This window comes from Diachasmimorpha longicaudata, chromosome 4 (genome assembly GCF_034640455.1).
Source record: "Diachasmimorpha longicaudata isolate KC_UGA_2023 chromosome 4, iyDiaLong2, whole genome shotgun sequence".
In the NCBI taxonomy this organism is placed as follows: domain Eukaryota; kingdom Metazoa; phylum Arthropoda; class Insecta; order Hymenoptera; family Braconidae; genus Diachasmimorpha; species Diachasmimorpha longicaudata.
The window spans coordinates 4,706,005-4,733,827 of NC_087228.1; the positions used below are offsets into that span (position 1 = coordinate 4,706,005).

General features: G+C 37.2%; 7 protein-coding genes across 15 annotated transcripts in view; 3 read left to right on the top strand and 4 right to left on the bottom strand.

Moving 5' to 3' along the window:
• The first annotated feature begins 48 nt into the window (after positions 1-48).
• On the top strand, positions 49-5,561 carry LOC135161323 (ATP-dependent RNA helicase WM6). Its single transcript, XM_064118799.1, has 10 exons — positions 49-185; positions 1,211-1,447; positions 1,677-1,897; positions 2,295-2,478; positions 2,753-2,871; positions 3,918-4,049; positions 4,124-4,270; positions 4,465-4,602; positions 4,787-4,904; positions 5,064-5,561. The coding sequence occupies exons 2-10, from the start codon at positions 1,246-1,248 to the stop codon at positions 5,075-5,077; spliced, it is 1,275 nt and encodes a 424-aa protein (XP_063974869.1). The 5' UTR covers positions 49-185; positions 1,211-1,245; the 3' UTR covers positions 5,078-5,561.
• Positions 5,562-5,565: 4 nt separating this feature from the next.
• LOC135161330 (uncharacterized protein) lies at positions 5,566-6,934 on the bottom strand. The gene is made up of 4 exons (XM_064118809.1): positions 6,792-6,934; positions 6,641-6,682; positions 6,457-6,555; positions 5,566-6,027 (listed from the first exon to the last, which is right to left on the bottom strand). Exons 1-4 carry the CDS (start codon positions 6,792-6,794, stop codon positions 5,746-5,748), a joined length of 426 nt encoding a protein of 141 aa, XP_063974879.1. The 5' UTR covers positions 6,795-6,934; the 3' UTR covers positions 5,566-5,745.
• A 146-nt stretch (positions 6,935-7,080) lies between these two features.
• LOC135161318 (aspartate--tRNA ligase, mitochondrial) lies at positions 7,081-12,953 on the top strand. The gene is made up of 10 exons (XM_064118783.1): positions 7,081-7,220; positions 7,310-7,573; positions 7,695-8,063; positions 8,149-8,325; positions 8,569-8,748; positions 8,822-8,908; positions 9,019-9,231; positions 9,318-9,530; positions 9,687-9,870; positions 9,977-12,953. Exons 1-10 carry the CDS (start codon positions 7,128-7,130, stop codon positions 10,144-10,146), a joined length of 1,950 nt encoding a protein of 649 aa, XP_063974853.1. The 5' UTR covers positions 7,081-7,127; the 3' UTR covers positions 10,147-12,953.
• Positions 10,172-14,636, bottom strand: LOC135161326 (WD repeat-containing protein 82). Its single transcript, XM_064118802.1, has one exon. It carries the CDS (start codon positions 13,979-13,981, stop codon positions 13,034-13,036), a length of 948 nt encoding a protein of 315 aa, XP_063974872.1. The 5' UTR covers positions 13,982-14,636; the 3' UTR covers positions 10,172-13,033.
• Positions 14,637-14,917: 281 nt separating this feature from the next.
• On the bottom strand, positions 14,918-19,954 carry LOC135161316 (ADAM 17-like protease). Of its 3 annotated transcripts, none has more exons than XM_064118782.1 (5): positions 19,716-19,954; positions 19,096-19,181; positions 17,933-18,795; positions 17,167-17,613; positions 14,918-16,808 (listed from the first exon to the last, which is right to left on the bottom strand). In XM_064118782.1, exons 3-5 carry the CDS (start codon positions 18,734-18,736, stop codon positions 15,981-15,983), a joined length of 2,079 nt encoding a protein of 692 aa, XP_063974852.1. In that variant the 5' UTR covers positions 18,737-18,795; positions 19,096-19,181; positions 19,716-19,954; the 3' UTR covers positions 14,918-15,980. The 3 variants fall into 3 exon arrangements, with proteins under 3 accessions (XP_063974852.1, XP_063974851.1, XP_063974850.1); XM_064118781.1 differs by having other exon boundaries at positions 19,096-19,226; XM_064118780.1 differs by lacking the exon at positions 19,096-19,181 and having other exon boundaries at positions 19,716-19,953.
• A 232-nt stretch (positions 19,955-20,186) lies between these two features.
• LOC135161322 (pleiotropic regulator 1-like) lies at positions 20,187-23,354 on the top strand. The gene has a single exon (XM_064118798.1). It carries the CDS (start codon positions 20,509-20,511, stop codon positions 21,880-21,882), a length of 1,374 nt encoding a protein of 457 aa, XP_063974868.1. The 5' UTR covers positions 20,187-20,508; the 3' UTR covers positions 21,883-23,354.
• Positions 22,486-27,823, bottom strand: part of LOC135161320 (TOX high mobility group box family member 3-like) — a 173,866-nt gene continuing 168,528 nt past the window's right edge. For 6 of the 7 annotated variants that reach the window (XM_064118786.1, XM_064118790.1, XM_064118792.1 and 3 more), the window contains 3 exons: positions 27,651-27,740; positions 25,024-25,265; positions 22,486-24,932 (listed from right to left, as the gene is read on the bottom strand). In XM_064118786.1, coding sequence (XP_063974856.1) covers positions 24,866-24,932; positions 25,024-25,265; positions 27,651-27,740 — 399 coding nt within the window. In that variant the 3' untranslated portion in view covers positions 22,486-24,865. The remainder of the gene's footprint in view (positions 24,933-25,023; positions 25,266-27,650; positions 27,741-27,823) is intronic. The other variant, XM_064118787.1, reaches the window with a different exon arrangement.

Below are 27,823 nucleotides of genomic sequence, written 5' to 3' on the forward strand. Positions count from 1 at the left end.
GTACACAACTAGCCAAAGGGCACAACAAAACACCCCTCCAAAGTGAGCGGAACCCATCACTTCCGCCGCCACCAGAGAGCGCGACCTGTGCGTACGCCTTAAAGTATTGGACAAGACGCGGCCATTTCCCGAGTGAGTTAGTGTCCTGTTTATCGTGGCGCCAGTTAGTTGCGTGGTCATCATCGGTGAGTTTGTAATCCATTATTAATTGATATTTTTATTAGTAATCGACGGTAATCAAATTGATTTTAGTATTAAGTAACGTCCAAAGATGCGAGTTAATGATTTATTTTTTTGTCATCGCGCTGTTATTTGTGTTTTTTTTGTGTGTATTTTCACGGTCGCGAAGCCGACGCCACGTCGTCAGATAATCGTTTATGATGGATTTTGCCTTACAAAGTTTGTTAATTTGGGACACATTTTATTTAACATTTTTTAAGGAACAAAATGAAGCAATTTCGGTAGTTCGAGCTTTTTCTTGTGTTTTTGTTACTGCGTAAAACTTGTGGCGTCATTTCAGGTTAACATGAGGCCGAAAATGGCGGAGTAGATTTACATAATTGATAATTATTATTATAGATTATTGATTGCTTTGGATGAAAGAAATCTTTTGATTTTTATCCTTTAATTTTTCATTTGACCATCAAACGAATATTAATCCCTCAACGAACGATTACTCTACTTGAAAAATTTTCATATGTTAGAACAAAAAAAAATAATTTGTTTATGTTTCCAACGAAAATGGAGTTTTAATCTACTTCATTTTTAATTGAGAAAGTGACGAAACATTCAATAAATATTGTCGTTTCATAAGTTTTTTTTTTCGGGGGGGGCGGGGTGTTTCCGGCGTCATGTGAAGCCAACACGACTCCCGAAAATGGCGGATTCGTTCTCAGAGTTGATTAGATTTGTTATGAGTTCATAAGTGAGTCCATGAGTTCATTCATGAGTTTTAGAATGGAAGTGAACTTTTATTTTCCATTGCAATGTTGACAAGGACGTTCACTCTATAAAATTGTCAAATGTATATAAGAAGAGTATTGTTTTCTCATGCTTTTTAAGACTTTACTGTTAATTTTTGAGTTGACAAATTAATTCAAGAAAAAAAAAAAACGAGAAACTCACAAAGAAATCTAGACGAAAATACAGTTTCCAAATGCAATGATCAGATTAATTTCAATGAATTAATGAAAACAATATTTATTTTCAGAGTAACCTCACATTAAAGAACATATCCAAATAATAATGGCGGACAACGATGATCTTTTGGACTACGAGGATGAGGAGCAGACTGAGGCAGTTGTTGATGGAAGTGGTGATGTGCCAGCAAAGAAGGAAGTCAAGGGAACCTATGTGTCGATTCACAGCAGTGGATTCAGAGATTTTTTGCTGAAGCCGGAAATTTTGAGGGCCATCGTCGATTGTGGTTTTGAACATCCCTCCGAAGGTGAATATTTCCACCGAATTCTCTCTTTCTCCTTCCCCACTCCCGTCTTCTCTCCCAAAAAAGTCCAACAAAGACTATAAACAATGCAAATGATGACCAGTATAAGATAGATAGGGACATCAGATTAATCTGTGGCTGAGAAAATCTTTCTGAAGGATTCTCTTGAAAAAAAAATTTAGAAAAATCTCTAGGGTTTTTACTAATGGCTTTGATATGATTTTTTTCACAGTACAACATGAATGCATTCCACAAGCAGTACTTGGCATGGATATCCTGTGCCAGGCAAAATCTGGTATGGGTAAGACAGCTGTTTTCGTACTGGCAACATTGCAACAGCTTGAACTGACTGAGAATCAGGTCTATGTCCTTGTCATGTGCCACACACGTGAACTTGCATTTCAAATTAGCAAGGAGTACGAGAGATTCTCAAAATATATGCCCGCAGTCAAGGTAAATTATTTAAAAATTTTTTTATTATATTAAAATAAAATAGAAGTTTATTCTGAAACGTCAACTCAGTCACATTTCTCCAATTTTTTTATTTATTTACAAGAGAATGGAAAAATGAAATGTTATTTTTGTTTTACTTTTGGAAAAAGTTTTAGAGCCTGATGGACTCAAAGAACCTTTCATTATTTTTTGTGTAGAAAAAATGAAAATTAATGAGTCTAGTCTCGGTCTTGATTTGAAAATAACTTCGTATGATGTTGCAACAGTCTTAGCCTTCCATGATGACTACTGCATTTACCACTACCCACTACTGACGAAGTTATTAAATAATTGATTAAATTGTTTCATGAAAAACTAGAACAAATGCTTTAAACACGTTATTTGATTGATTTTACAGGTGGGAGTGTTCTTTGGTGGACTTCCCATCCAGAAAGATGAAGAAGTATTGAAAAACACATGTCCCCACATTGTCGTTGGTACCCCAGGGAGAATTCTCGCCCTTGTGAGAACGAAAAAACTCAATCTCAAACACCTCAAGCATTTCATCCTCGATGAGTGCGACAAAATGCTGGAATTACTGGGTAAGTTCCTCATCTACATCAACAAAGAAAATGAACATTTTCTTTTTATATCCAAATTTTTATTCCTGCAATTATTCTTTTTTATTCACGAAGTTACATAATTCATTTAGCAATGGAATGAGCGAGTCGATGATTTAGTTTTATTAACAATAATTGTAGGAGAAAAATAGACAAAACAATTGCGTTTTTTTTCGAGAACAAAGAATCATTAAAACATTTTAGATAAACGCTCTGAACCATTTTCGGCAATTAATCATTTTTTTTCTTTTTCCAGATATGAGGAGGGACGTACAAGAAATATTCCGCTCGACACCGCATGGAAAACAAGTCATGATGTTCAGCGCAACCTTGTCCAAGGATATTCGTCCAGTGTGCAAGAAATTCATGCAAGATGTAATTAGCCAAACTTCCCTCTTCACCGCAATCTTTGAATTTGATCACACGCTGGAGATACCCAAGTCCACACCCAGGGGCGAGCTCAGGCCACGATTAATCAGCGGGTGTTGTCGCGGGTTAGGCTAGCTAGAGACCACCAAAACCAGAATCAAAAAAAATCAAAAGCTGAATTCCAATAACTTACCATTACAATTTCCAATGCTCCCAAATCATTTGGCTCCTTTCGTCGTCCAGTTCCTAATTTATTCCTGGACAATTTCCAATATTCCAAGAACGCATTCACTCCTATCCCAAATCTATCAATCCAATAATCCAACGATAACCGATGGAATGAAAATCCTTCGTTCGATGATTGAAAAATAATCGGTGGGTGGGAGGCATTAAACTGGGGCATGCGCATTATTTTTTGGGGGGGTGGGTGAGGCCATGGAGGGGCTGAAGAAGACATCAAGAAGACATGAAGACAGAAGATGGAAACAAGAAGATTCAAGAGGAAGCCGGGGCCCAATGCGATTAGAATAGGCATAACAACAGTTAGATCGTCAGCGTTTAAATACATAAATAATTGAATAATCGTTGAGCCAAATGACAGGGGTGGGGGGGTAAACATCGACGATATCCTGAGGAATATCAACGATGAAAAATAATGACGAGTGATTGTGGAGTGTTTGGGCAACAATATGGGCTGTGGATATTGTGGCTGAGCATACCTGGGTGGCTACATCTTAGTTCTGGTCAGGGTCTTGACGTGCCGAGTGTTTACGTTGTTGGCACTACCTTGAGATGGAAGTCGCCGGACCGTATGTAACCAGTGTGATAATGTCATCGACAATAAGATCAGTTGTTGATTCGAAAATGAAAAAAAAAAAAGAACTGATTTATTTCTGAGTTTGTGTTCTTTTTAAAATTCTTTTTTTTTTTGTTTCTTTTTCTTTCAAATATTTATGATTTCGTTTGTTCAGCGAATTAAATTTTGTTTTCTACTGGTCAGGAGTTTTTGGGAAGTTGAAGGGGTGTTCTGATTTTTATTGTTGTTTGCACAGCCTATGGAAGTCTACGTCGATGACGAGGCCAAACTAACGCTTCATGGACTTCAACAGCATTACGTTAAATTGAAGGAGAATGAGAAAAATAAAAAATTGTTTGAGCTTCTTGACGTGTTGGAGTTCAATCAGGTACATAATTTCTTCAAGAATAATGTTTTTTTATGTGAAGTGACGAAATTTAATTTATGTGGCATTGTTTACAGGTCGTGATCTTCGTGAAGTCAGTCCAGCGGTGCATGGCCCTCGCACAACTTCTCACAGAGCAGAATTTCCCAGCCATTGGAATACACAGAGGAATGACCCAGGAGGAGCGTCTCTCCAGATATCAGCAGTTCAAAGACTTCCAAAAGGTGAGAATTGTTTTCGAAAATTCAGTTGAGTCGAAGTCTCTTAAAATTACTTAATGATGACTTTTTCAACCTCATGATCACATCGTGAATGTTTACTCTTGAACTCTCTACTGAATTATTGGATTTGAATTATGGAGTATTAGCAGCTGGGAGGGCAATCGTTTATTTAATGGATGTTTTAATTTTGTTTTTAGAGAATTTTGGTTGCTACGAATCTGTTTGGTCGAGGCATGGATATCGAGAGAGTCAATATTGTGTTTAACTACGATATGCCAGAGGATTCTGATACTTATCTACATAGAGTAGCTCGTGCTGGACGTTTTGGAACAAAGGTAATTTAAATTATCATTTGGTAAATGAATATCTGAAATTATTTCAATTATCTCTTCCATTCTGATTTTAATTAATCAGAGTGCAATATTCGGGGGTCACATGCCATCTTCACGTCAGTTTCCACGATTTTGACTGATTTTTCCGTACCTCAAATATTTATTAATTTCTTTATTATTGTTTTAGGGTCTTGCAATTACACTTGTTAGCGATGAGGGTGACGCAAAAATCTTAAACGATGTTCAGGAACGATTCGACGTGAACATCACAGAATTACCCGATGAGATTGACTTGGCCTCGTACAGTAAGTTTTAATTTCATTTTTAAAAAATGATTGTTCATTCATTTTCATAAAATCAAAACTAAAAGAATTATTTTGAATTATTATGATGAATTTACAGTTATTATCTCATAGTACTTTGTTGCAAAATACTGAAATTAATCATCATTTTTTATTTTTCAGTTGAAGGACGATAAAATAACTGACAGCACTAATGAAATTCATCCTCACTTTATGCCATACTGGCATCTATAAATCCATTATTTGTCAATGGAAAGGAAGCAATAAATAAGTTCATAGGAATAACAAAAATGGAGTTAGCGAGTCTATGAACATCTTTTTTTGTTTTTACAATCGTACGAATCAAGTTCCTTTACCTTAATATCACAAGGACACAAGAGAGACCAGTCAACAAAGGGAAGAAGAAATCATTCATTCTAAATGATTGGATAATCAAGAAAGCGACTTGGATTAAATTCATTATCATGTCCAATGGGTCATGGTCTCTGTACATTATTATTTATGGTATTACTTGATTTGTCAACTTATCTTCTTCCCGAGTATTAGTTATATTGATTAATTATTACGGTAACATCAACTGTGTGAAATACCTAGACGTAAAGACATTTTTTTTAAGTATTTGTGATTTGATTTTTTAAATAAAAAAAAAATCTCAACTAAGTAATTATTATTTTTCGTTTCCTTCCATTATTTATTTTACAATTCTCAAAAATTTATCAACGTTTTAATATTATTATCCATGTCTTTAACTGATTAAAATACATTTGAGTGTAGAAAATGATGAATTCTGGATGAAAAAATATTGGCAAATTGATCTAGGTGAGGTATGTTAGAGGGGAATTTTTTACTTCGGTCGTGATTTGTTGAGGGGTTTGTTTCCTTGATTCCCACCACGTCCAAGGGGCGCTGGGCCACGACCACCACGTCCACCAAAAGCACCACCTCTGCCACCACCGCGTCCTCCTCTTTGATTCTGGCCACCTCTTCCCTTCATGTCACCTCTGCCTCTAGATTTCATCTGGACATCCTCCTTTACCATGTCGATTACCTCGTCTGGGATTCTCAGGTATTTTATTGTACTTCCTCTGATGTAGCACTCTGGCATTCTCCAGAATTTATCTCCATCCTGTTTCATTCCAGAGCAATTAGTTATTTATTCAACATTTTTTCAATTCATTTTGGACAATTTCAAGGGAAAACCTGCCGTGAATTTAAAGGAAAATTTACCCCGACGAGTGCAAATAGACACCAGAGATTATAAGGGAGATGGCCAGGGCGCATGTGGCCTGCCGTACCGAATGTTACGGCTGCAAAATTAGTTTCCGTTAGGAAATTTAGTGGTTGATCTTTCGTCATTGTCCCTGCACATCTCCCCTATGATCTCTAGAGACGAATATCAAACATAATGAAATCTCCAGTTGTTAATTATTGAATTATTTAATAACCAAAGAATTTCAGAGGAAAAAAAATTCCTAGTCATTGTTGTTTCCTAGAAGACGATATTCAAAGAAAGCTCTCTGTTAATTTATTGTACTTTAATTTCATGTCTACTCACCCTAGATGTGCAAATGACTTCTCTGAGATTGATATTCATCCAATTGTCGCAGCTCACCAAGTGTCCATTGTAGGTTTCTCCATTCTTCAGCTCCACGAGCTGGAAAACGAAGAAAAATCTGGTTATTTCAGTCCATAAATACAAATAATGATATTGTGAACGATGATTGAGGTTGGGTAGTTACCATTGGGTGATTCTGGGCTGTTCTGAGTAAAGACAGGGGCAACTGGAAGAGAGATCAATATTTTACACAATTTTCCAAGATTAACACATTATCAAAAATGAATTTTGTTTCCATCAAAAATTAATAACGACTATGATAATGTATAATTTACCATCTTTGCTGATGTTCAATCCTCGCAGCCGGTAAATGTTGATTTATTGATGTTTATTACACTTTTATTCGAAACGAAAACTATTTTTGGAATCTTAAATTACAGTTTGAAATTATTTAACGATCTTTAATGCAGAAATTTCAATCTATTTTCAATTGCTGTTAGATATTACTAACAATGTCAACGCAAACTCAACGTTGATGCTGTGTCTGTGCTTCGCGATTGGTGTTTGGCGTTCATCAGGTCATTCTAACCTCACAATTGCAGTATCAAAACTTATTGTCAGGTGATCGCAACCTGATTGGCTGTTATTACGTTGAATGTTTTGAGTGAAACATGTGGACCACCAGAATCGCTCGGAATTTAGTTAGGAATTGCGTTCTGCAAGAGAATTCGAAAATCCTGCCCGTCGTTAATTATAGAATAAAGGTAATCAAGTAAATTAAACTTGGGGATTTTTTCTGACGCCTTAATGTTAAAGACATTTTTTACTCGACCCTTGTTGTCTTTCCTGGCAGAATGACTTCTGCACTAGATGCACCGCATTTTCATGCAGTCTCCACACGAAGCCTTCGACAAAAACCGTGGAGAAGGTGAATCCAGTGCGACAAGTCCAACATGTAAATAAATTCACCCAAAGAACTCACACTTGTGGAGAGCTAACTCTCAAAAATGTTGGGGAAGAAGTCCAGTTGTGTGGATGGATGGAGTTCCAGAGAATGGGGAAGTTCATCATCCTGAGAGACTCTTATGGATCTACACAGTTAATTATCCCCGATGATGTGAGTATCATCACGTGATCAAATTGATCAAATACTTCTCATTTAATTGAGAAATTCCATAAATTAATTACGTTCAAAAAATATTCGTCTCCTCGATTCACTGGTTATCATTAATCTTCAGAAAAAGGATCTGATAAAATCAGTGGAGAAGTTGAACTTCGAAACAGTCCTGGGCGTGACTGGGCGAGTGATAGTCCGACCCACAGGTCAGGAAAATCCTAAAATGAAGACTGGAAGTATTGAAATTGAAGTTGAACGGCTCGAGGTCCTCAATGAGTCCCTTCCACAGCTGCCCTTCTCCATCAGAAAGTTCAATAATCCCAAGGAGACACTGCAGATGCAGTACAGATACCTGGCCCTTCGGTTTCCCTTTCTGCAGAGGAATCTACGAGTCAGATCGCAGATTCTCAACGATATGAGGTTTTTCCTCATTGAAATGTGTGGATTTGTGGATGTGGAGACGCCCACGTTATTCAGGAGAACCCCAGGGGTGAGGACGATCATCAGAGACCTTTTTATTGATTATTTTATTCATTGAACATTCATTAAATTGAAAATATTTGTGGTTTTTTCAGGGAGCCCAAGAATTTGTGGTTCCAACACAACATCGAGGAAAATTTTATTCTCTTGTTCAGAGTCCCCAGCAGTTTAAGCAATTGTTGATGATTGGAGGAATCGATAGATATTTTCAGATTGCCAGGTGTTACAGAGATGAAACCGCAAGACCAGATCGTCAGCCAGAATTTACACAGGTAATCAGTTGAATGGAATTACGAGAAATCAAATTATCAGGATTGTTAAAATGGTGCGATGAATCGAGTTAATAGCAGGTCTTTTCTTCAATTGGAAAATTTTTAATTTATAAATATGTTATAAGACACTCTGATTGTTGTTGACACGAGGAGCGTTTGAATGAGTAGATAATTATGATTTTGTGGAGTACGTAATTAAGTTTTGATGATTGAAACAGAAATAATGGGGTTCTATTTTTGCAGCTCGATATAGAACTGTCATTCACTGATCGCGAGGGAATTATGACGTTGGTGGAGAAATTGATCGAGAACTGCTGGCCAAAAGATTTTGAACCTGTCACAATTCCTTTCAAGAGGTTCAACTACGAAGAAATCATGGAAATGTACGGATCTGATCAGCCAGATTTGAGGATTCCCTATCGTGTGAGTGTATTTACTTTTAAAACATTTTATGAAACTCATCACAAATTTAGAATTGTTTTTATGTGTATTGCAGATCCATAATATCACGGATTTACATAAAAATTCTGGAACCATAAACGAAGATGTGGGGATCTACGGTTTGTCAATACCAAACGGATCTGTAAGTCCTTAAAAATTTCCCCTCAATTTCTAAAAATTTCGTGGACTGAATGCAAGTGAATTCATTCATCTAAGGAATTCACTAGTGATCATCTTATTAATTATTTTTAGGACTTCCTTACGACTTCTGTGAAGACACACTTTATGAAACTTAACAAAGAACTGAGTGACAAAAGCGTTTCATTAAATCAAATTAAAATTTCTGAGGACAACTGGGAAGAAAAGCTCCTGAAAACCGATTTAGATATTTTGAAATTGAAGTCGAGGCTGAATATTCAGGAGAATGATGTAGTATTTATTGTTAATGGCGCTCGAGACGACGCAGTGAGTATTAAAAAAAATCAACATCAATTCTATTTTGCGAAATAATCGTATAATTGCGAAATAAACGCATATTCACTTTTTTCCAGAGGAAATTGCTTGGCAAAGTTCTTAAAGAATTCACTAATGTCATGGAAGCAAAAGGTTCTTCCATAAGATCAAAGAATTTCGAGTTCTCGTGGATCGTGGACTTTCCACTATTTGAAAAAGGAGATGATGCGAATTCACTGGTGTCTACTCATCACCCATTCACTGCACCACATCCTGATGACGCTCATTACCTCGAGGATAATCCCCTGAAGGTGATGATCGTTGAAAAATCGTAGACATTAAACTAATCGATGAATTATTTTTATAAAAATAATTGAAGAAATGAAATAAGAAATTCTGATGAATTTTGAATTGAAAATAATCTTGGAGATAATGAAACTTTAGAATTGATTGTTCTGCGTTCACAGGTACGGGGGTTACATTACGACCTGGTGCTGAATGGTTCTGAGATAGCGGGTGGATCAATTAGAATTCACAACGCGAAATTGCAAGAGAAAATACTGAATTCGTTGAATATTGACACTGCCCAGATGTCACATCTCTTGGAAGCATTGAGGAGTGGTGCACCACCTCATGGAGGAATAGCTTTTGGTGATGAGCTCCTACATAATTTCCCCTTAAATTGAATTTACAAATTAATTTTGAAGGCTCAATTATTGTTGAACTAGTCCGATAACTGATTATCCATTTCTTTCAGGTCTGGATCGATTAATTTCGATAATATGCGATTCGCCTACCATCAGAGACGTCATCGCCTTCCCCAAGACTGGAGACGGTAAGGACCTGATGTCCGGGGCACCAGCTGAAATCTCAGAAGAAGAGAAAATCCTCTATCACCTGAAAATTAGGAACGACAATGAAAAATGAGAAATAAACGATTTAAGACTTCATCTGAGGTGTACAAAACGCTGTTTATTTCATTAAACATTTCCTCTCAAATATCCTCATGGAATTTCGTTTTACCTAAAATGAATTCGAGAATTGTTTCTAACACATTTGCATCTAGAAAAGTGGTAAAACGTAATAAATAAATTATTGTTCCGTTTTTTGGAATTCCCACTGGATAAAATGTAAATTCACTCTAAGAGAATTTAATTCACACAAAAAAATGTTGTGTTATTATTTTTTCGTTAGTGACTTCAAATCAAATACGAAATTTTTATTAATTACGTTTTATTTCAGTAAAAAATTGATAGATAATTTGACTTTAATTGAATTTCATAGAAAAAGTGTCTTGAAATTTTGTCTATTTTTTCAGAATAATTTAGCAACAATTATTGATTTGTCAACAATGATTAATTACGTTTTACCGTTTCTTCAGAATAATCTTCGCATGTCATCACTTAGTTCACCATTCTGGCTACAAATATCGTAACAATTACGATACGATAATTACGAGGGATTAATAACTACACCATAGTAATCACACAATCACACGTCAGATGAACAATGGAGCTTGAAATATCGTATTCCACCTGCACCTTCCCCATAATACCATATACGTATCATTGACAATACAGCTAGCCGATGTCGAGTGTCATGGGAAGTACAGGACGGGGATAATTCGTATCTACACGAGAAAATGTCAAAATTCTCGTTCTGCAGTTACAATGTGACTTATAACTAGTAATTGTTGATTGATTTACGGTCACTAGGGATTAAAAATCGAATTCTAGGGCTTTTCTTTAATTCACCGACGCCTGAGCATCTTGGAAGATTCTCGAATATCATAAATTATGATTCACATCAATTCAATCATCTCTGACTAAAAATTATGCTAATTACTCTCATCTGTGGATTTTTCTTTTTATGCTGAATCGAGTTGTTGCGTTATGCTTTTTTTTACTCTATTTCTTTAAATAATTGATATTTTATCGTATTAGGCGGACGGAAAGGGACACATTTTATCTCATTCGGTATAATTGAGTGCTGAAACGTTACGAGAAATTGATTTTTATCTTGAAAACTGCGATTTTTCCGCGAATGAGTAGATCTAGGCAAAAATGTCTAAAGAAACTTTAAGTTTGAAATTTAATTCTCTGGAAAAAATGTCAAGTGACATTTTCTTCTAGAATCGAGTGTTATCGAGATACTCAAATTGTCAAAGGTGTCGAATTCTTAGTGAACAGATTTCTAAAATTCTTGCTTTATAAATTGATTTTGCAGCAGTTATACGATTTCAGAAAAATGTTGACTGTTTTAATTAAAAATTTGTCATTATCAAAATTATAAGACGTTCCAACCCTTTCTGTTTCATCGCATCACTCGAATCCGAAATGATAAATGACAAAAATGTTCCAGACAATTTGTCCCTTTGTAATTCTAAATCATGCATGCTGTCTCCAGGAAAAAGAAATGCACTATTTACACTGTTATCGGGACAAATAAATTTCCCTCAGATTCACAGACTGATAAAGAACTCAATTATTTCCTGTCTTATCATTCATCTCCATTTAATTTTGTCTCTCAGTAACGTGCAATTATCATACAATCAAATACAAATGAATCCAGTAATGAACTATAATTACGTATAATAATTCTGATAATTTTTTTATATAAAAAAATACTATATTACATAGGGTTGCACGTACATTCGCATAATAAATTCGCCCATATCGATAAATAGGTACATACACCTTTTGAACACTCATATCATGTCACACTATAAAGTTTTCCATCACATAGTTATTACGTAGATTCAATTCGATAATCGTCATAATTTTTTTTTCTCTTAATTGTGGTGATTAAAATGAGAGGACAGGGGGGAATGTGTTTAATTGGTAGAAAGAGGTGACTCGTTGGAGGTGAGACTTCAATTGTTATTTTTTTTCAGATTATTAATGACTAATAATATGACTAATCGAGTCTCGTTGACTTTATGCCATTGGAGAAAGAAAAATATTAATTTTAAAAAAAAGGCATTTTACTATTTCGTGAATATTTTCAGAACCATTGAGTCTAGAGAAAAATAATGTACAAATATAATTAAATTCTTGTAAACAATACCAGAGGATAAATAGTATGGAGTAATTCCCGATTCTGTGGTGAAAACATTGTGATTTTGCAGATTTTTGCCAGAAAAATCGACACCTGTGAGGGAATTAGCCGAGAATTTTCGGAGCTTCAAGGGCTATTCGTAGAATTATTTTATCATCAAAATTTCGACCAATAAAATGTCAGATCGAGGCTCAACTTGATTTGCCAATCAAAAATTACCAGTGAAATTATCAAAAATTATTATTTTAATATCGTGTTAACTACAAAAAACCAGTGGTCCATTTTCATTGGCTGAAATTTAGATGAAAATCCCGACAAAATATTCACTGACATTTTTTTTCGTAAACCCAGTCCTGAAATATCCACCATGAATCCAGAATTTATTCAGACTCGACAAAGGAAATCATCTCAAACATATAAAAATCCCCAGAAACATCATCTATGTACAGAAATCGTCAATACTAATTGGTATATCTTATCAACCCTAATGAACATCTCCTTATCACCCAAGAGCTCCCCACGAATTCCTCAAAAAAAAATCTCAAAGAAAAGAAAAATATATGTAAGAGGTGAATGAACCAAAGACGAAAAAAATAAAGAAAAAAAATGCATCTCACAATAGTCGTGTCCATATTCGTCACTCAATATACAATAAAAAAAAAGAATAATCATCATAACTCATCATCTCTGAGATCATCCCACGGGCCCCCAGTCCATCCACAAACCCCAACCACCATTGAAATTCCCCATCAGGAATTTACGATGTCTCCTCCACAGTGGGTAACCAAAACGCCATATTAGTACAGGCAGACGCAAGCATCATGTACTTTGGATTAAATTGTATACACTGAACAGGAGCTGGATGATCACCATTGAGTACACAAACTTTACACCCAGAGTCAGCATTCCAGACGTGAACTCTACCATCAGTGGAACCACTAAAAACGAACTGTGAATCAGGACTGAAGCTCGCTTCAATGGCAATTCCTTTGTTATTCAGATAACCAGCAAATGTCTGAAGAGGTGTACCATGAAATGCATCGATGAGCCTGATGATGCTGCCATTAGTGGATATGAGAATTGTTTTTCCATCTCTGCTGAACTTGAGACCAGTCCAATCGCACTCCTTCTCCTGTGATAGTTTGAACGTGGCAAAAGGTCCTTTGTCAAAGCTCCTGAGATCGTACAGTTTGATGCACTCTGAATTAACACCAGCAGCAAAAATAAGCCCCTCAGGATCATAAGCAGCAACTGGACGACCAGAGACATTCATCACTCCATGACAATTTGGTGAACGTAGATCCCAGAGTCTCAGTGTTTTGTCCATTGACCCAGATAAAAATGTATCCTCCACGGGGCTTATGCACAGTGACACAACTTTCTTCGTGTGTCCAGGAAAATACCTAATGTACTTGTTGTCGTGGAGGCTCAGGTAACGTATTGTGTCGTCGATTTTTGTGGAGCTGTGAATGGCGGTGTTCTTGGCGTGTGTGAAGTGAATTAAATCGACACCATATTTTTTAGAATTGACTGTCCTCATCTGTGTTCCCTTTTCACAGTCGTAGATGACAATTTGATCGTCCTCAGAACACGATATGAGGGTGTCACCACTTTGGGAGAAGTCAATGCTGTTTATTCGGTCTGTATTTTCACGAAAAACTTTGGCTACTTTGAAGCTCCTCACCACGTTGTCCACGAGCTTCATGGCTGGTGTTTTGTTGGGGCTATTGTTCGGTGGGAATAGGAGGGGCTGGAGGAGGGGGAACGGGGATCCTGAGGATGGGGGTTAGGATGGAAAATGATTCCCCTGGGAGTTCTGGGGGCTTTTGCTGGGGTATTGATTTGTTTTTTTTCTTGAGGGAGTTTTTGATGATTTCGGGGGGTTCTGAGACGATTGTTGGAGGTTATCGGCCCAGTGGGCACAAGTCTGCCCCCCTCCAACACACGAAAACACTCGAGTATCTGTAGTCTTCAGAGATCCTTGTGTTCTTGCTGGGGTATTTGTGAAACGTTTGACGGTGGTTTGCTCCAGCCGTGATGCAGATTTATCGATGGAATAAAATAGTTTGTTAATGCCCGTTGCAACGCCGGTAGTTTCGTTACTCGACGGCGCGTTAAACGAGGGGTGATCCTATTTGTCACCGGCACCCACTGGGTGGTGATTTATTCACCCAGTTGTTTTGGGGAGCTTTTTGGGGAGGGGGGATGTTTTTCTGGCTGTTGAGATTTTGTGGTTTATCACAGACACCGATACTGCTCAATGGAAATTATAACCGAACACAGAAACCCCCATCACACCGTTGTGCCAGCAGAAAATATTATATCTAGGGAGTTTTCAGGGGATTTCAGTTGGACTCGCTGGTGGAGGGAAATGTCTTTTTTGGTCATGGGGGAGAGACAGGAAGTTCCGTGGCGACGTCTTGGGAAGATAATCACAAATGATTTTTCCCGCCTGATAATGATTATTTAAATAACGAAGCCGAACGTGTGTGGTAATTACAAAAATGACTGAAAATTTGAAAATCAATTTTTTTAAATTCTAGTGAGCCGCTTTAGGCTGAGAACTAATGACGAAGCAGTGTGACAGACTTTGCAGATTTTTCGAATAAAGGAATGACAATTGTGAAAAAACTTGTACAGATTCTGAATTATATTATATTTATTATTCCTTAAAATTCAGAAATTATAAAAACATTTATCCAAACGAAATGTGAACACATGCATGGAATACTGACTAGATTGATGAATGAAAGGACCTGGAATACTCTCCAGGAACAGTAGGCAGGTGTTTGTACGCTGATTTTTAGAACACTTGAATACTTTATGGAGAACTGACAATTAAGGAATACGTATTTTTCGCTTCGCCCTATTCTTCATCTCTAAATTGCAATTTTTGTTAGTGAAAAAAAATTATTCTGTATTTTTATACAGTTTAAAATGAAATTGGTACCCTAGAATTCATTCAGAGTTCATTTGTTAATCAGAAAATATCATAAAATTGCATAAGTCCCCATTTCATCAGTTAATCCCAATTCGAATTTGTTTTTCTCGTTGAGAATACTAAATACCAGTTATTTAGATACAAATTATCTCTTATTTAAGACAAATTCAAGTACTAAATACGAACGATACTTCCCATTCACGAAACGTTCAAGTATTAAGTACACGAATATTCAGTATTTGGCGTTCTCCAAGTAAGTAACTACCCCAGTATTTAGTATTTTATTTCATTAACCCTAAATATTACAACATATGTATCACATCTTACATATGTGACATATGAAATATGTATGTTGTGATATGTGAAATATGTATGACATATTTCTATATTTGGTATTTATAAGGGATACAAATACTAAATACTGCAATATTCACTACTTAAAGTATTAAAAAGCTTAAGTATTTAAATAAGTCTCTCCTTAATTATACCCAGCACGCCCCCAATTCCCCAGAAGGGACAATAGATAAACCCTTAATTTCGAAACTCCTATCTACTGTTCCCCATCAGAATTCCCATACTTAATTCAATGGCATTATATAAAACGCCCCTCTGCTCATTTCCCCCAGACATGAGCAGAAATATTCCCGCACCAGCTCTCATTTTTCATCAGGTAAAACCTCCATTTCAACTCTTCTCTTGCAGAGACATAAAAATTTGAAGAAAAAAAAAAACTCCTCAGGTCCCACTCTCAACTCCACTCCCCTCACCCCTGCTCCACACTCCCCCTGATAGGTAGCACCACCTGGATGACCCTCCTCTTGTCCTCTGGGTGGATGAGAGCATCTGTATTCTTCCATTTCCACTTCTTCTCGTTATCCTTGATCCGCCTGCTGTCAATGTAGCTAACGATGCAGCTCGCAGGCAACCAAACGATAGCAGTACTGATGATAACAGCTCCAACGATGTTATCCTTCAGAAACCTAATGACTTTATTAATATTGATATCTTCGATGATATCCCAGAATCTCTCCACCACGTCCTGAATAGTTTTCTCGCAGATGCCCTTGTTGCAGAAGCCCTGAATGCAGGGCGTACCATCAGGAAGAATATCAGGTGGATCGATGGGAAAGCAAGTCTCGTTGAGGCTCATCCTGCAGCACCTTTTACACGCATCCCCGATGGTATCGCACATGCAGCTCTGAAGGCCCTGGGTCTCGCAGTAAGGCACACACTTGCCCAGCCTGCACTGGCCCCTCTCCAGGCATGCAGTTCCATTCTTCATTGCTGGTGATTTTGGGCACTCGCTGGAGGTGCCAGTGCACCTGGACTCTTGCTCACAGGTTGCGTACTGAGCATCCCTGCATTTTATCCCGAGTCTCATGAAGACGCAGTTCTGACAACAGGGGGAATTCTTGTCACTGCAGACCGCCCCCTGATTTCTCCGCAATTTGCAGTTCTTGTCGCAGCATGCGTCGTTGTCCTCGGTACCCAGGAGACCTGCATCACACTCCTCGTCACCCTCGACACGTAGATTACCGCAAAATGATTCCTCGGGCTCGGAGAAACATCGGCCAGACTTGGCCTGCAGCACCTGTTGTGATTAAAAGAGTGGAAATGTGAAGAATAAATTAAAATTAGTTACAATTTAATCTAATTCAGTTATTGTCGAATCTAATTAATCACATTCATTTTTAATGACATATGATGAGATGAATTAATTTTTTTTTCGTCGTCTGAGATTTTATATTGAGGGAAAAAAGATCTCCTGGGTTTTTATAATTCTTCAAAATGATTATTTCTTTGGTGAATGTACGTGAGAGATTCCACGATGCAATGATCGAGGACATGACGTTGATTTATTGAATCAACTGATATAACATAAAAAAACCAATCCTAATCCTCCATCGAAGTCTGAAATTTTAACCCCTAATATTGAACGTTAATAGCACCTTTTTAATGGACCTCAAACTGCAGGGGGAGAACCTCTTATTATTAACATCGTAACCGCTCACGCTGTACGTATACATAAGATACGATCCCCCCTGAGAAGCGCTGGGGCTGCACTCAGACACATCGGGATCGTGCTCCGAGCCCCAATTGTGTCCGAACTCGTGAGCAGTCACCAGGTCTGCCTCTCTCGTTATCACCCTCTGACCGTAGTGATTTCTACTCGAGCTCAGGCCTGAATTCAGGTACAAAGTGTAACCATTCTTAAAGTACTCTGGAGTGCAGATGCCACCGACACTATTTCGTCTTGGTGAACCGACATAAGCGAGACCCAGAATGCCACCCTCGAATTTAAGATCGGTGAACAGATGGGCCAGGCAGAAATCCTTGTGACTGTACTCACGACTGAAGACCTCTAGCAGTGTCCGCACGTCCCACTTTTCTCGCACCTGAGGAATAGAGAACACATGATAGAGAACATTCAATGATTTATCACTCTCAATTTCAGCCTTAATTTTAAATTTTAATAGCGAACTGCTGAAACGAGTTTAATTATTTCTGGTCATCGACCTGTTTTTAATGAATATCTCAAAGTCGAGGGGAGATAAAAAAATTTTCATTCGAATCTTTTTTATGGAGTGAATTGAGAGCTTCAACTAATGGTATGATGAAAATTTCGCTGTCTCTCAGATTCGGAGATTCGCTACTAATATATTACTATATAATATAATACTAATATATATAATATAATACTAATATATCACTTACCATATTGTAATGCGTATCCCCTCCCCGAACCCTCGTGGGTTCGCTATGTACGACGATTTTCTTAATGACGAATCCCATCCCCTTGAAGCCATCCTGCTCCATACGATCCTGCCAGAGTGTGTCATTATAGATCTTGTGAACTCGATCGATCAAACTTATCAGATAATTAATCGTCGTCTTGGTGCTACTGGCCCCCATCTCTTGGTAGAATCTGTAGTCCGCCACCAGTAGCAACGGACACCTCGTCTTCGTCGGAGTGTACTCATAGGCCTCTGCCTGGCGTTTTCGTCTCGACATGGTCCTGTTCACCAGCACCTCATCATCCTCATCATCATCGTCACGACTGTCTTCTCCCTCTTGCACGTACCCACAAGTCCTCGGAACCCCATGAGTGTGTCCCTCGCCATTTTTGTCCACGTGCTCCCAGCTCAGTTTCACATCAGACGCTTTGTACATTATCATGCTGCTGTTGTCCAGGTGAGGCAGGTGCCTCCAGGATGGCTCGATATGGTACGTCTGATCGTCGATGGTGATGCTACCAGTCATTATCCCATCGTCGATGTGCAGTTGTGCGTGGGAATCCAATTCACCGAAGACACGTCCGTGATAAAATTTGTCATGATCCAGGTGAACTGTCTTCTCCTCACCGTCTGCTGACACCTCGTAGGCTTTGAATTTCGAGTGAATGACTTCGCGTCTTGGGGTGAGAATCAGACGGAAGTGGCGACCGTGTGCGTAGAACTCCACTTCGTTGATCTTGTTGTAGGGGTGGCTGCTGTGCTGTGCTCCACGTTTTACGATCATGTGGTGGAGATGGGAGGCGTGGAGTGTCTCGTAGTATTTCAGGTTACGGTGGAGACCATCTGGAAGGAATTCGTAAGGTGTAAGGTCATTAAAGGGGTCAGAATTTGAGAGAATTTTTTTCTATCGTTGGTGGATTTTTCGGACGGAATGGGCTGGTGTTGAAAATCTTCTAGTGATTTGATATTGAATTGGTTTGAGATGGTGTTGATAGGGATATCCTGGTGAAACCTAAACAGATTGATAGATCTGTACCCTAGAATATTTCGAACATTTTGGGACCACACATACACGCATCCGACGATAATTATGATTGGAAGGCCCTTTTGAAGTTGAAAAAAAATGAAAATTGTAATCTTTACCCGGGTGCGAGCCGTTCTGTCCCTAGTCCGGCATTTTTTCTCACTTTCTCGGGTACCACTCGCACAATAAGTTTCTCGATGTACATCTGATGTGAGACAAAAAAAATTCATCGATAATCCCTTTCACTCGACTGTAAATTAATACGTAAAAATTAAGAAATACCTTTGTTCATTTAGTTATGAATTTTCTACTATCAACAAATTCATTGATGTTTGGGACTTCAATGGAGATCACTTAGATCCCCAGAATAATATGATTTTCAATTTCAGGGAGTCATTTGGAGATAAATATTTCCAAAAATGCAATTTCTGGGAGAATTGTCAGACTCACGACTTCGAATATTCATTATTTATTATTCATTTATTCTCTATTTATTATTTATGCCGATATTTATAAAATCTAGACGAGGTAGACTTATAAAAGTCATACGAACAAATGATTAAAAAATTATTTAATAAAATAATGCAATAGGTCAGGCTAAACCTGTGAAGGGGAAGTATCCCGATGGCCCATGATTATTATTATTAATAAACATGAAGATATTTTTTTGATTTTATTAGTCTGTTCACTTCACTCGAGAGGACAATGTTTTCCAATGCTCGTGTGATTGTTTACTCACTTGACAGGTGAATGACGGTCAACAATTGGAAGATCAGAAAGAGAATTATTCCCCTCATTCTTCAGCTCAGTTGATCAGACATAATTTGGAGGATGAATCAGACTGGAATTGTTTGATTTTTATTCGCGGAAAGTACATGGTCGACAGGTGACTGGAATTGTGACACATTGTTCTGCGACAGGGAGAGTGGGAACGACTAGAAAAGGTAAGTTATTATGACTTCCAAGGTTCTTCACTGATTTTTCATCGAACTGAGAGGAAACTGCAACGAATATTTTGTAGCAGCTCAGCTGGCAAACCGCCTCACTGTTTTACCAGCCGAGCTGGCGACCGACGACAGCGCCGCACACAGCTATTAGCAGAGGCCATAGTTTATAAATGCGGATTCACAACGCAATTCAGCCGCGCGACTGTCTAGCGGAAAGAGGATGAGATAAAGAGAGGGTTTTGATTTGACGCCAGCAGCATATAATAATAATAGTAGTCCGGCGTCTTTGGTCTAGTCGGTCTAGTCTAGTCTCCCAATCATTTGTTGACACTCATAACCTCGAAAATCAAAACGTGATCGGAGTGTTGAAAAGTTAAAGTTTATTTGGATATAATAAATCGATCACTATTTAAAAAGTCAACTTGTCAAGAATTCTGCTGTCAAAAAATAACGGAATTTCCAGCGAAGTTCCAGAGGATTCCCAGAGGACAAATATCCACTAAACAATTCACTGAATGAACTAGAGTTCTCTTCGGAACGTGTGTTAATATTTTCCAATCCCTCTGTCGTCTCCAATAAATTCCAATGAATTCCCAGGATGTCCAGAAGCTTTCAGTCCACACATTGGTATTCCGATCCTTGAAACGTTCTCACGACCTATTTCTCCATGACTACGGATCCGTTCCGCCTCTGGACGAGTCCGTTGAAAATCAGAAGAAGGCAATAAAAGCACGAGACTCTTATGGCCCGATAATGGATCGAGTCAAGCAGAACATTCAGACAAAGCCTCGACCCTCTGACAACGATACTGCAGACCCTCCACCACCTGGAGACGAGTCGTTCACAGCCTCTGGCAGCACCTCGGTTGTACCTTACACCCCACCATCGGTTCCAGTCACTTCAGCAGTCGTTCCATCCAATTCATCAACGAATGCAGTGAGTCTACCAATCAAAAAGGCTCCCACGATGGCCAAACCGAAATGGCACGCTCCCTGGAAATTGTACCGAGTCATCAGTGGACATCTGGGATGGGTTCGCTGTTGTGCAGTGGAACCTGGTAATGAGTGGTTTGCCACAGGGTCTGGGGATAGAGTAATAAAAATCTGGGATCTTGCCAGCGGAATCCTGAAAGTCTCCCTGACTGGGCACATCAGCAGTGTCAGAGGTCTGGCTGTCTCTCACAGGCACCCTTACTTGTTCTCATGTGGTGAAGACAGACAGGTGAAATGCTGGGATTTGGAGTACAACAAAGTAATTCGTCATTACCATGGACATCTGTCAGCCGTCTACTCCATGGCTCTTCACCCAACAATCGACGTCCTGGTGACAGCTGGTCGAGACTCTACAGGACGTGTCTGGGACATGCGAACAAAAGCTAATGTTCACACTCTGGTGGGGCACACCAATACCGTCGCGAGTGTTATCTGTCAGGCATCGGAGCCCCAGATAATCACTGGAAGCCATGACTGTACCATCAGATTGTGGGATTTGGCTGCTGGTAGGACCAGGGTGACCCTGACGAATCACAAAAAGAGTGTGCGATCAGTCTGTTTTCATCCTACACAAAATATGTTCGCTTCGGCTTCCCCGGACAACATCAAACAGTGGAAATGTCCTGATGGAACGTACATTCAGAATTTATCGGGACACAATGCTATTGTCAATTGTCTGGCTGTTAATGAGGATGGAGTACTGGTCTCGGGAGCTGATAATGGCACGATGCATCTCTGGGACTGGAGGACTGGTTATAACTTCCAGAGACTGCAGGCTCCTGTGCAGCCTGGATCCATGGACAGTGAGGGGGGCATCTTCAGCATCACGTTTGATATGTCTGGGACTAGGATGATCACCACTGAGGCGGACAAGACGATCAAGATTTATAAGGAGGACGATACTGCCAACGAGGAGACACATCCGGTCAATTGGAGACCAGATATTATTAAGCGAAGAAAGTATTAATTGGATGATATTGATTCCGAGAGTTCATAAGACATTTCTTTAGAGTGTTTCGGGTGTAAATAGACATGTATAATTGTAAATAATTTTATAAATATAAGGTATTTTTATAAAGTACTGAATTCTTGGAAATTATTCGCTGGAGAGGAGGCTGGGGTTAAGTGGAACGATAGGGAGTTACAGATACAGAATGACCATCAAAAACAAAATCTTGAAGCGTTCAAAGTTATTTATAATTAGTTGTTCGCAGTGCGGTTTCTATAAAAAATGAAAATCCTATAATTTAGCGGTTCATTAAATTAAAAAATATATATTTTGATTGAAATATTAGGCATAAGATAAGGAAAAGTGGAGAAACATGGAACGTCTTCAATGGCCAATTATTCAGAATCTGCGTAAACGACTCAAATCATTTTTTAATAAAAAATTGAAAATTTGTCCTCCGGGTGGAGGCGATTTTTTTCATACTTTCACTGCTTTAAGGGTTGCATTGGGCTAGAAGAGGTCAATTCAACCCGAACATGTTCTTGACAATAAAGTTTACGATTGAAAATACCTCGAAACCTGCAAAGGAAGAAAGATCAATAAAGTCACATAAATTCGCAATTCTGGGACTGAGTCATTTAATTAAGATATTCTTTTTGTACAGAAAAAAAAAACAATAATAATGAACATAAATTCATTGCAAATCACCATCATATATTAGCATTTGATGCGTCGTGCTAAGGTCTACGATACTATAATAACGCCTAACGCTTTAACTTCATTTTCGTTAACTCTCTGTTTTTCACTATAGGTTTTCTCATCGCACATTACGATTCATCATATTGTAAAATTGCGTTTCACAATAATTATGATCTCATAATCGTTCGGGAATTGTACATGAACGAGGGGAGGGACTTAATGTTGTTGTTTTTTTTTATTCTGCACTGTATTGAATTTATTCATTCACATGAAATACCATATCAATGGGCCAAAAATTCAGCCATTGTTGGCGCACCTCGCAAACGTTCATAATCAATATCTTACGCATCATCAATAACCAATAATAATATATTTATTCTAATTTATATGTATAATATATAATTTGTATTTTCTCGTAATATACCACAAATTGTTATCAATATATTACAGTACTGATTATGTATATATTATAGACCTATAAATCTATAGAATATATTTATATTCGTATTTACATAAGAATATAAAAAAACAAATAATTAAATTAATGTGAATTCTTCCCCAGAGCGTGTGCCCTTGGCGCCATAAATTTGAATTTAAAAAAATCAGCGTGAAAAAAAAATGTATTTACTGGAACAGAAAAGAAATATATCAATAATTATATGCACAGAATGTCCCCAAGTGATCAGCGTTTCACCATTGAATCATCCCTTCGATTGAGGTCAATATTTCCCCCCCAGCAGTTAAGTTTTCGCGGGAAATTTTCACTTCGTTAAAAAAAAAAATCGCAAAAACCCAATTTAAAAAAAATATCGTCCCACATTCAATTAATATTCAGTCCCAAAACGCCTGCGATTCACCGGTTGATCACCTCGATTAGAAAAAATAAACAATTCGATTAAAAAATATTTTATTTTCCGAGATGATTCTCACAAATTTTTCCCGATTAAACCGCAATATCTCACCGAGCAATTCAAAACAACCCGCCAATCAGACCCCAATATCCTCAGTTTATTAAAAAATAGCATAAAAACTAAACAAAAAGGAAAAACAACAGAAGGAAAATATCTACTATAGATACAAATTGGATCGCACGTACATAATAAAAAAATAATGATTTTCCAACTAGTGGCCTTGGAGCATTAAATAATGAATCCACATATCGTCCACTGACCATTTAAAATTCAATTGTTTATCATCTCTCAGATTTATTTATTCATCCAGATGCAGTGGTACCTGGACTGTCGTCATCCAGTGATTTTTAATAATTCCCTTATCCAATAATTATTACGTATTGAGGGGAAAAGGGTGGGGACGAGGGAACAGAATGACATCATATCTCCCCAACATCGTCAATCGTCTCAGGTAAATTTTCCTCAGATGGATATTCTTTTTTATTTATAAACTCGTGGATGGGTGTGAGGGAGGGACAGGGAGGCTAGATACTATATATAACTATACGTATGTGTAGCTTCTTTTATTTCTCTCATTCACCTGTTCTCGTATCTCCTCTCATTAATTATTATCTAGCTAAATGAATGTTGAAAATGAAGTTATGCAACAACTGGCAAATGGCACTGCCAACTAATAACACAGATTATGTTTAAACATTTAAAAAAGAACATTCCATAATTTGTTTTTCTTTTACCATTGTACTATTTTCCACATTGATTCAGCTTATGATGGATCGTATTTATAAATATATTTGTTATTATAAAACTATATTTAATACAAATGAATGAAAAAAAGAGAAAAATCTACTGATTTAATTGAAGTATGAAACTTTACTTTGAAATAAATTATTGAAGTTGATCAACAAAACAAAGATTATTATCAGCTGAGTTCTGGTCACTCCAGTTTAAGGCTGTTCCACAAGTACGTAAAAAAAAAGTTTATGAAAAATCAGTATTAAATCGTTTCGTTAATTCACAGTCAATTGTTGCCTCGTTGCGATTCGCAGTATTTCCTAGCAGACAGTCTCATCGTGTCATCCAGGCATTTATATTGTTGCATTATTAATATTATTATTATTATTAATATTATAATTTTTTTCATATAATTCGTGATTGTCCCATCTCCAGCGAATCAGAACTCTCACTCAACTCTTGTCTAGAACTTTATGTACATAATTGTGTAAAGTTTCCATTATTTTACGTTTTTAACTTTAAATTTTAACGCTTCAACGACCCACAGGCCCCCAATAAATTCTTGAATGAAGGGGCCTTGGGTCATGAAAGGAGAGAAAAAAAAACATATCTGTGGTTCATCCTATTTGTTGTGATTAACACTTAGATAATCATCGTGTTTACTTCACTGTTGAAAAATTCTGTTGGGGATTTTGATTTGATGAGACCCACGTGGTGAAGACATCCCTGTAATTAATAAAATAATAATTGTGAGTGTGTGGGGAGAAGGGGTTAATGATATGGATATGTGATAAACGAGTAGAAAAATAATGCTCACACAAACCTGCAGTGGCTAACCACACACTCATTACTGCAATACTCATCCTCCCATTCGCTATTTGCAATTGCTGGATTTGGACACCCCTGACGAATGCAAGAGTTTGATGGTGGTGATTGGCCAAGTCCTGTTTGCTGTCCTGTTACTGGTGGTGGACTCGATAAAGAGTCAGCACGTGGAGGACTCATGTGCATTATTTGCTGCTGTTGAATCTGTACTTGTTGTACTTGTTGTTGTGGCACCTGCAACATTAATGTTTATGGAATTTAATTTACACGTTTTGTAGGTTATGTTTGCGATGGAGCAATGGTAGTTTGAAAATTCCATCAATTTTTTATCATTAATTCACCTAAAATTTACTGAAATTTATTATTGATTGACTATTTCGTCCTGCGATTTCAATTCTCAATCAGACGATAATCTCTAATCAATGTTGTTATTGTCATTCACCCAAGTGACAAGAAACTTCTGAACAAATTTCGTTACTGCAGAATATTGTTTTGCTGATGTAGAAAAAAAATCACATCTCTCAACAAGTTTTTCCCCATAATAAGCAGAATTATTATGCAAATGGGTAATCGAAAATAAAAAAAATAAACTTGTTAATTTCCATATAAATTCGAAAGTTAACTAGTTTTCTCCTCTCAGTCCAAAACTTTGCTTTCTGCATGATAAACTCTGTGGAAATAACAAAACGAGTTAATTACAGAAACAATTTCTAAGAGTTAATAGAGGTTATACTCCACTTCATGTATTAAACAACGACGAATTTGATAACAAGGAAGTTGAAAGAAGTATTAAAACTTCTCAGTTTGATATCCCGAGGAGATAAACTCACATCTTAACAATATTCCTTGTCAATTTACTGCTAGAGAAAACGTGTTGATGAGAATTTTCTAAACACTAGAAGCTGCCATGCCACTAGGGTCGCGCGTCCCCTCCACGGATCTTCCGCCATTTCGATTCGCCATTGTAATTATGTAGGCTTTGTCGAAGCTTTATTAATATAATTGCTTAAAATTAATTTTGCATTTTTTTTTCTTAACCATTTTTCTTCAGTGCAGAAGCATCAATGTTTTCATGAATTTGGATGTTAATAGTTTCTATTTATCGATAATAATTGAAATTAAATTATTCGCAGACACCGTGAAGTAGTGATTTTTAAATAATTAAGTTTTAAACATTTAGTTAAATAAATCGTAGTTAAATGATTATTCTAAATGTTTCTCCATGTGAAAATGAGAGCAATTGCTCCAACAATTTCTATTGGAAACAGAATAAATTCGAGGAATTGCCTTCAATTTAACCTAAAAAAATCGGAGTAAAAAAATAAAATAAAATAATGACATGAATGCAATATAAAATAATAAACCAAGACTTTAATATTGAGATTGACAGCCTCTTGACTTGTGGTATGTAATATGTTTATTATTTTTAAGAAATTTTTTCACCATTAATTGGGGTAATTAATAGTCTCATCGATGGACGAATATATTTTTGCACTTCCGAAGAAGTGTAAAGGCGAGGGCAAGATCATAATAAATTATGAATATAAACGTAAATGCAACGATTCACAGCTTAAACTCAATACATTCAATTAATGATGCAGCGTCATAGAATTTAATCATTAAAAATAATCTCGCGTGAAAATAATTTCTGTGGCAATTGTACCAGCGTTTAAAATAATTTCAATATTCTTTTATTATTCTCCCCTAATTTAAACAATTTCACCGACACATTAAGCACGATAATAAAAAATTAACGTGAAGCTATGAACATGAAGAATCAAAGTGGCTTGTTACGACACGACGAATAATTATTGCTCATTTTGCCCTAATGTCAGGGAGTTCGAATTACCCAGTAATTTGACGCAATCACGAAGTTAATACAACCCGATGTTTAACGCTCATTTTCTCTTGTCTATTTATTCCATAAACTGGTAAGAGAATCTTCAGAACAATAAAAGCAACAACAACAACAACGAAGTGGAAAATAAAAAGGTGAAGAGCGCTTTTTTGATGGTAATTGTTTTTTACAGAATGTGACATTTTTTTTGGTTGTATTACTAAGCCCATGCCTTTTTTCCTTCATTGAGATTAATAATAGCTCAGATGACATACTACTCCGACTTGAGAATTTTTTATGTCTCATGAGGAAAATTTAATTATTCATTAGAATAAAATTTTCAAATCATTTTCTAAATTTCTTCAGTACGTTTAGTAAATTTCTCCTTTCTCATTAATTTCTCTGGTTTAGGGCCTTTTGGAGCCTGTGTTTTCGGAATATACGTTCAACATCATCAATCGTATTTGCGTATCAACAGAGAATTCAGTAGCTTAGTGTTTTAATTACTATGACCAAAGATAATATTATTAATTAAAAAAAAAGGAGACGTACCGTGACTTTGAAAAACCAAAAAAACTATTTCAACAATGATAAAGCTTCCATTGAAAAGCGATAAATGAATTTCTAGTGAACTGTTTATAATTTTACATTAGGAAAACCCTCATCGTCATCCTTTTGATTACCCCCACCCCCTCCCTCCCCGCGATCACCTAATAAAATCCAAGAAATATAATTTTCTACCCTCTGAACACCTCCCAAGAATAACTCTCAAGTTTACTGACCTGCTGCATATACTGTTGCTGTGATACTTGTTGCTGCATGTGTTGTTGCTGTGTCATGTGCGGTGGTGCCATTGGATTGCCCATCATACCCTGCGCCCAGTCATTAAAAATTTTCATGAAAAAATTTCAAATTCGCAAGCCACTCATCACACCATTAAAAATATTGACAATTG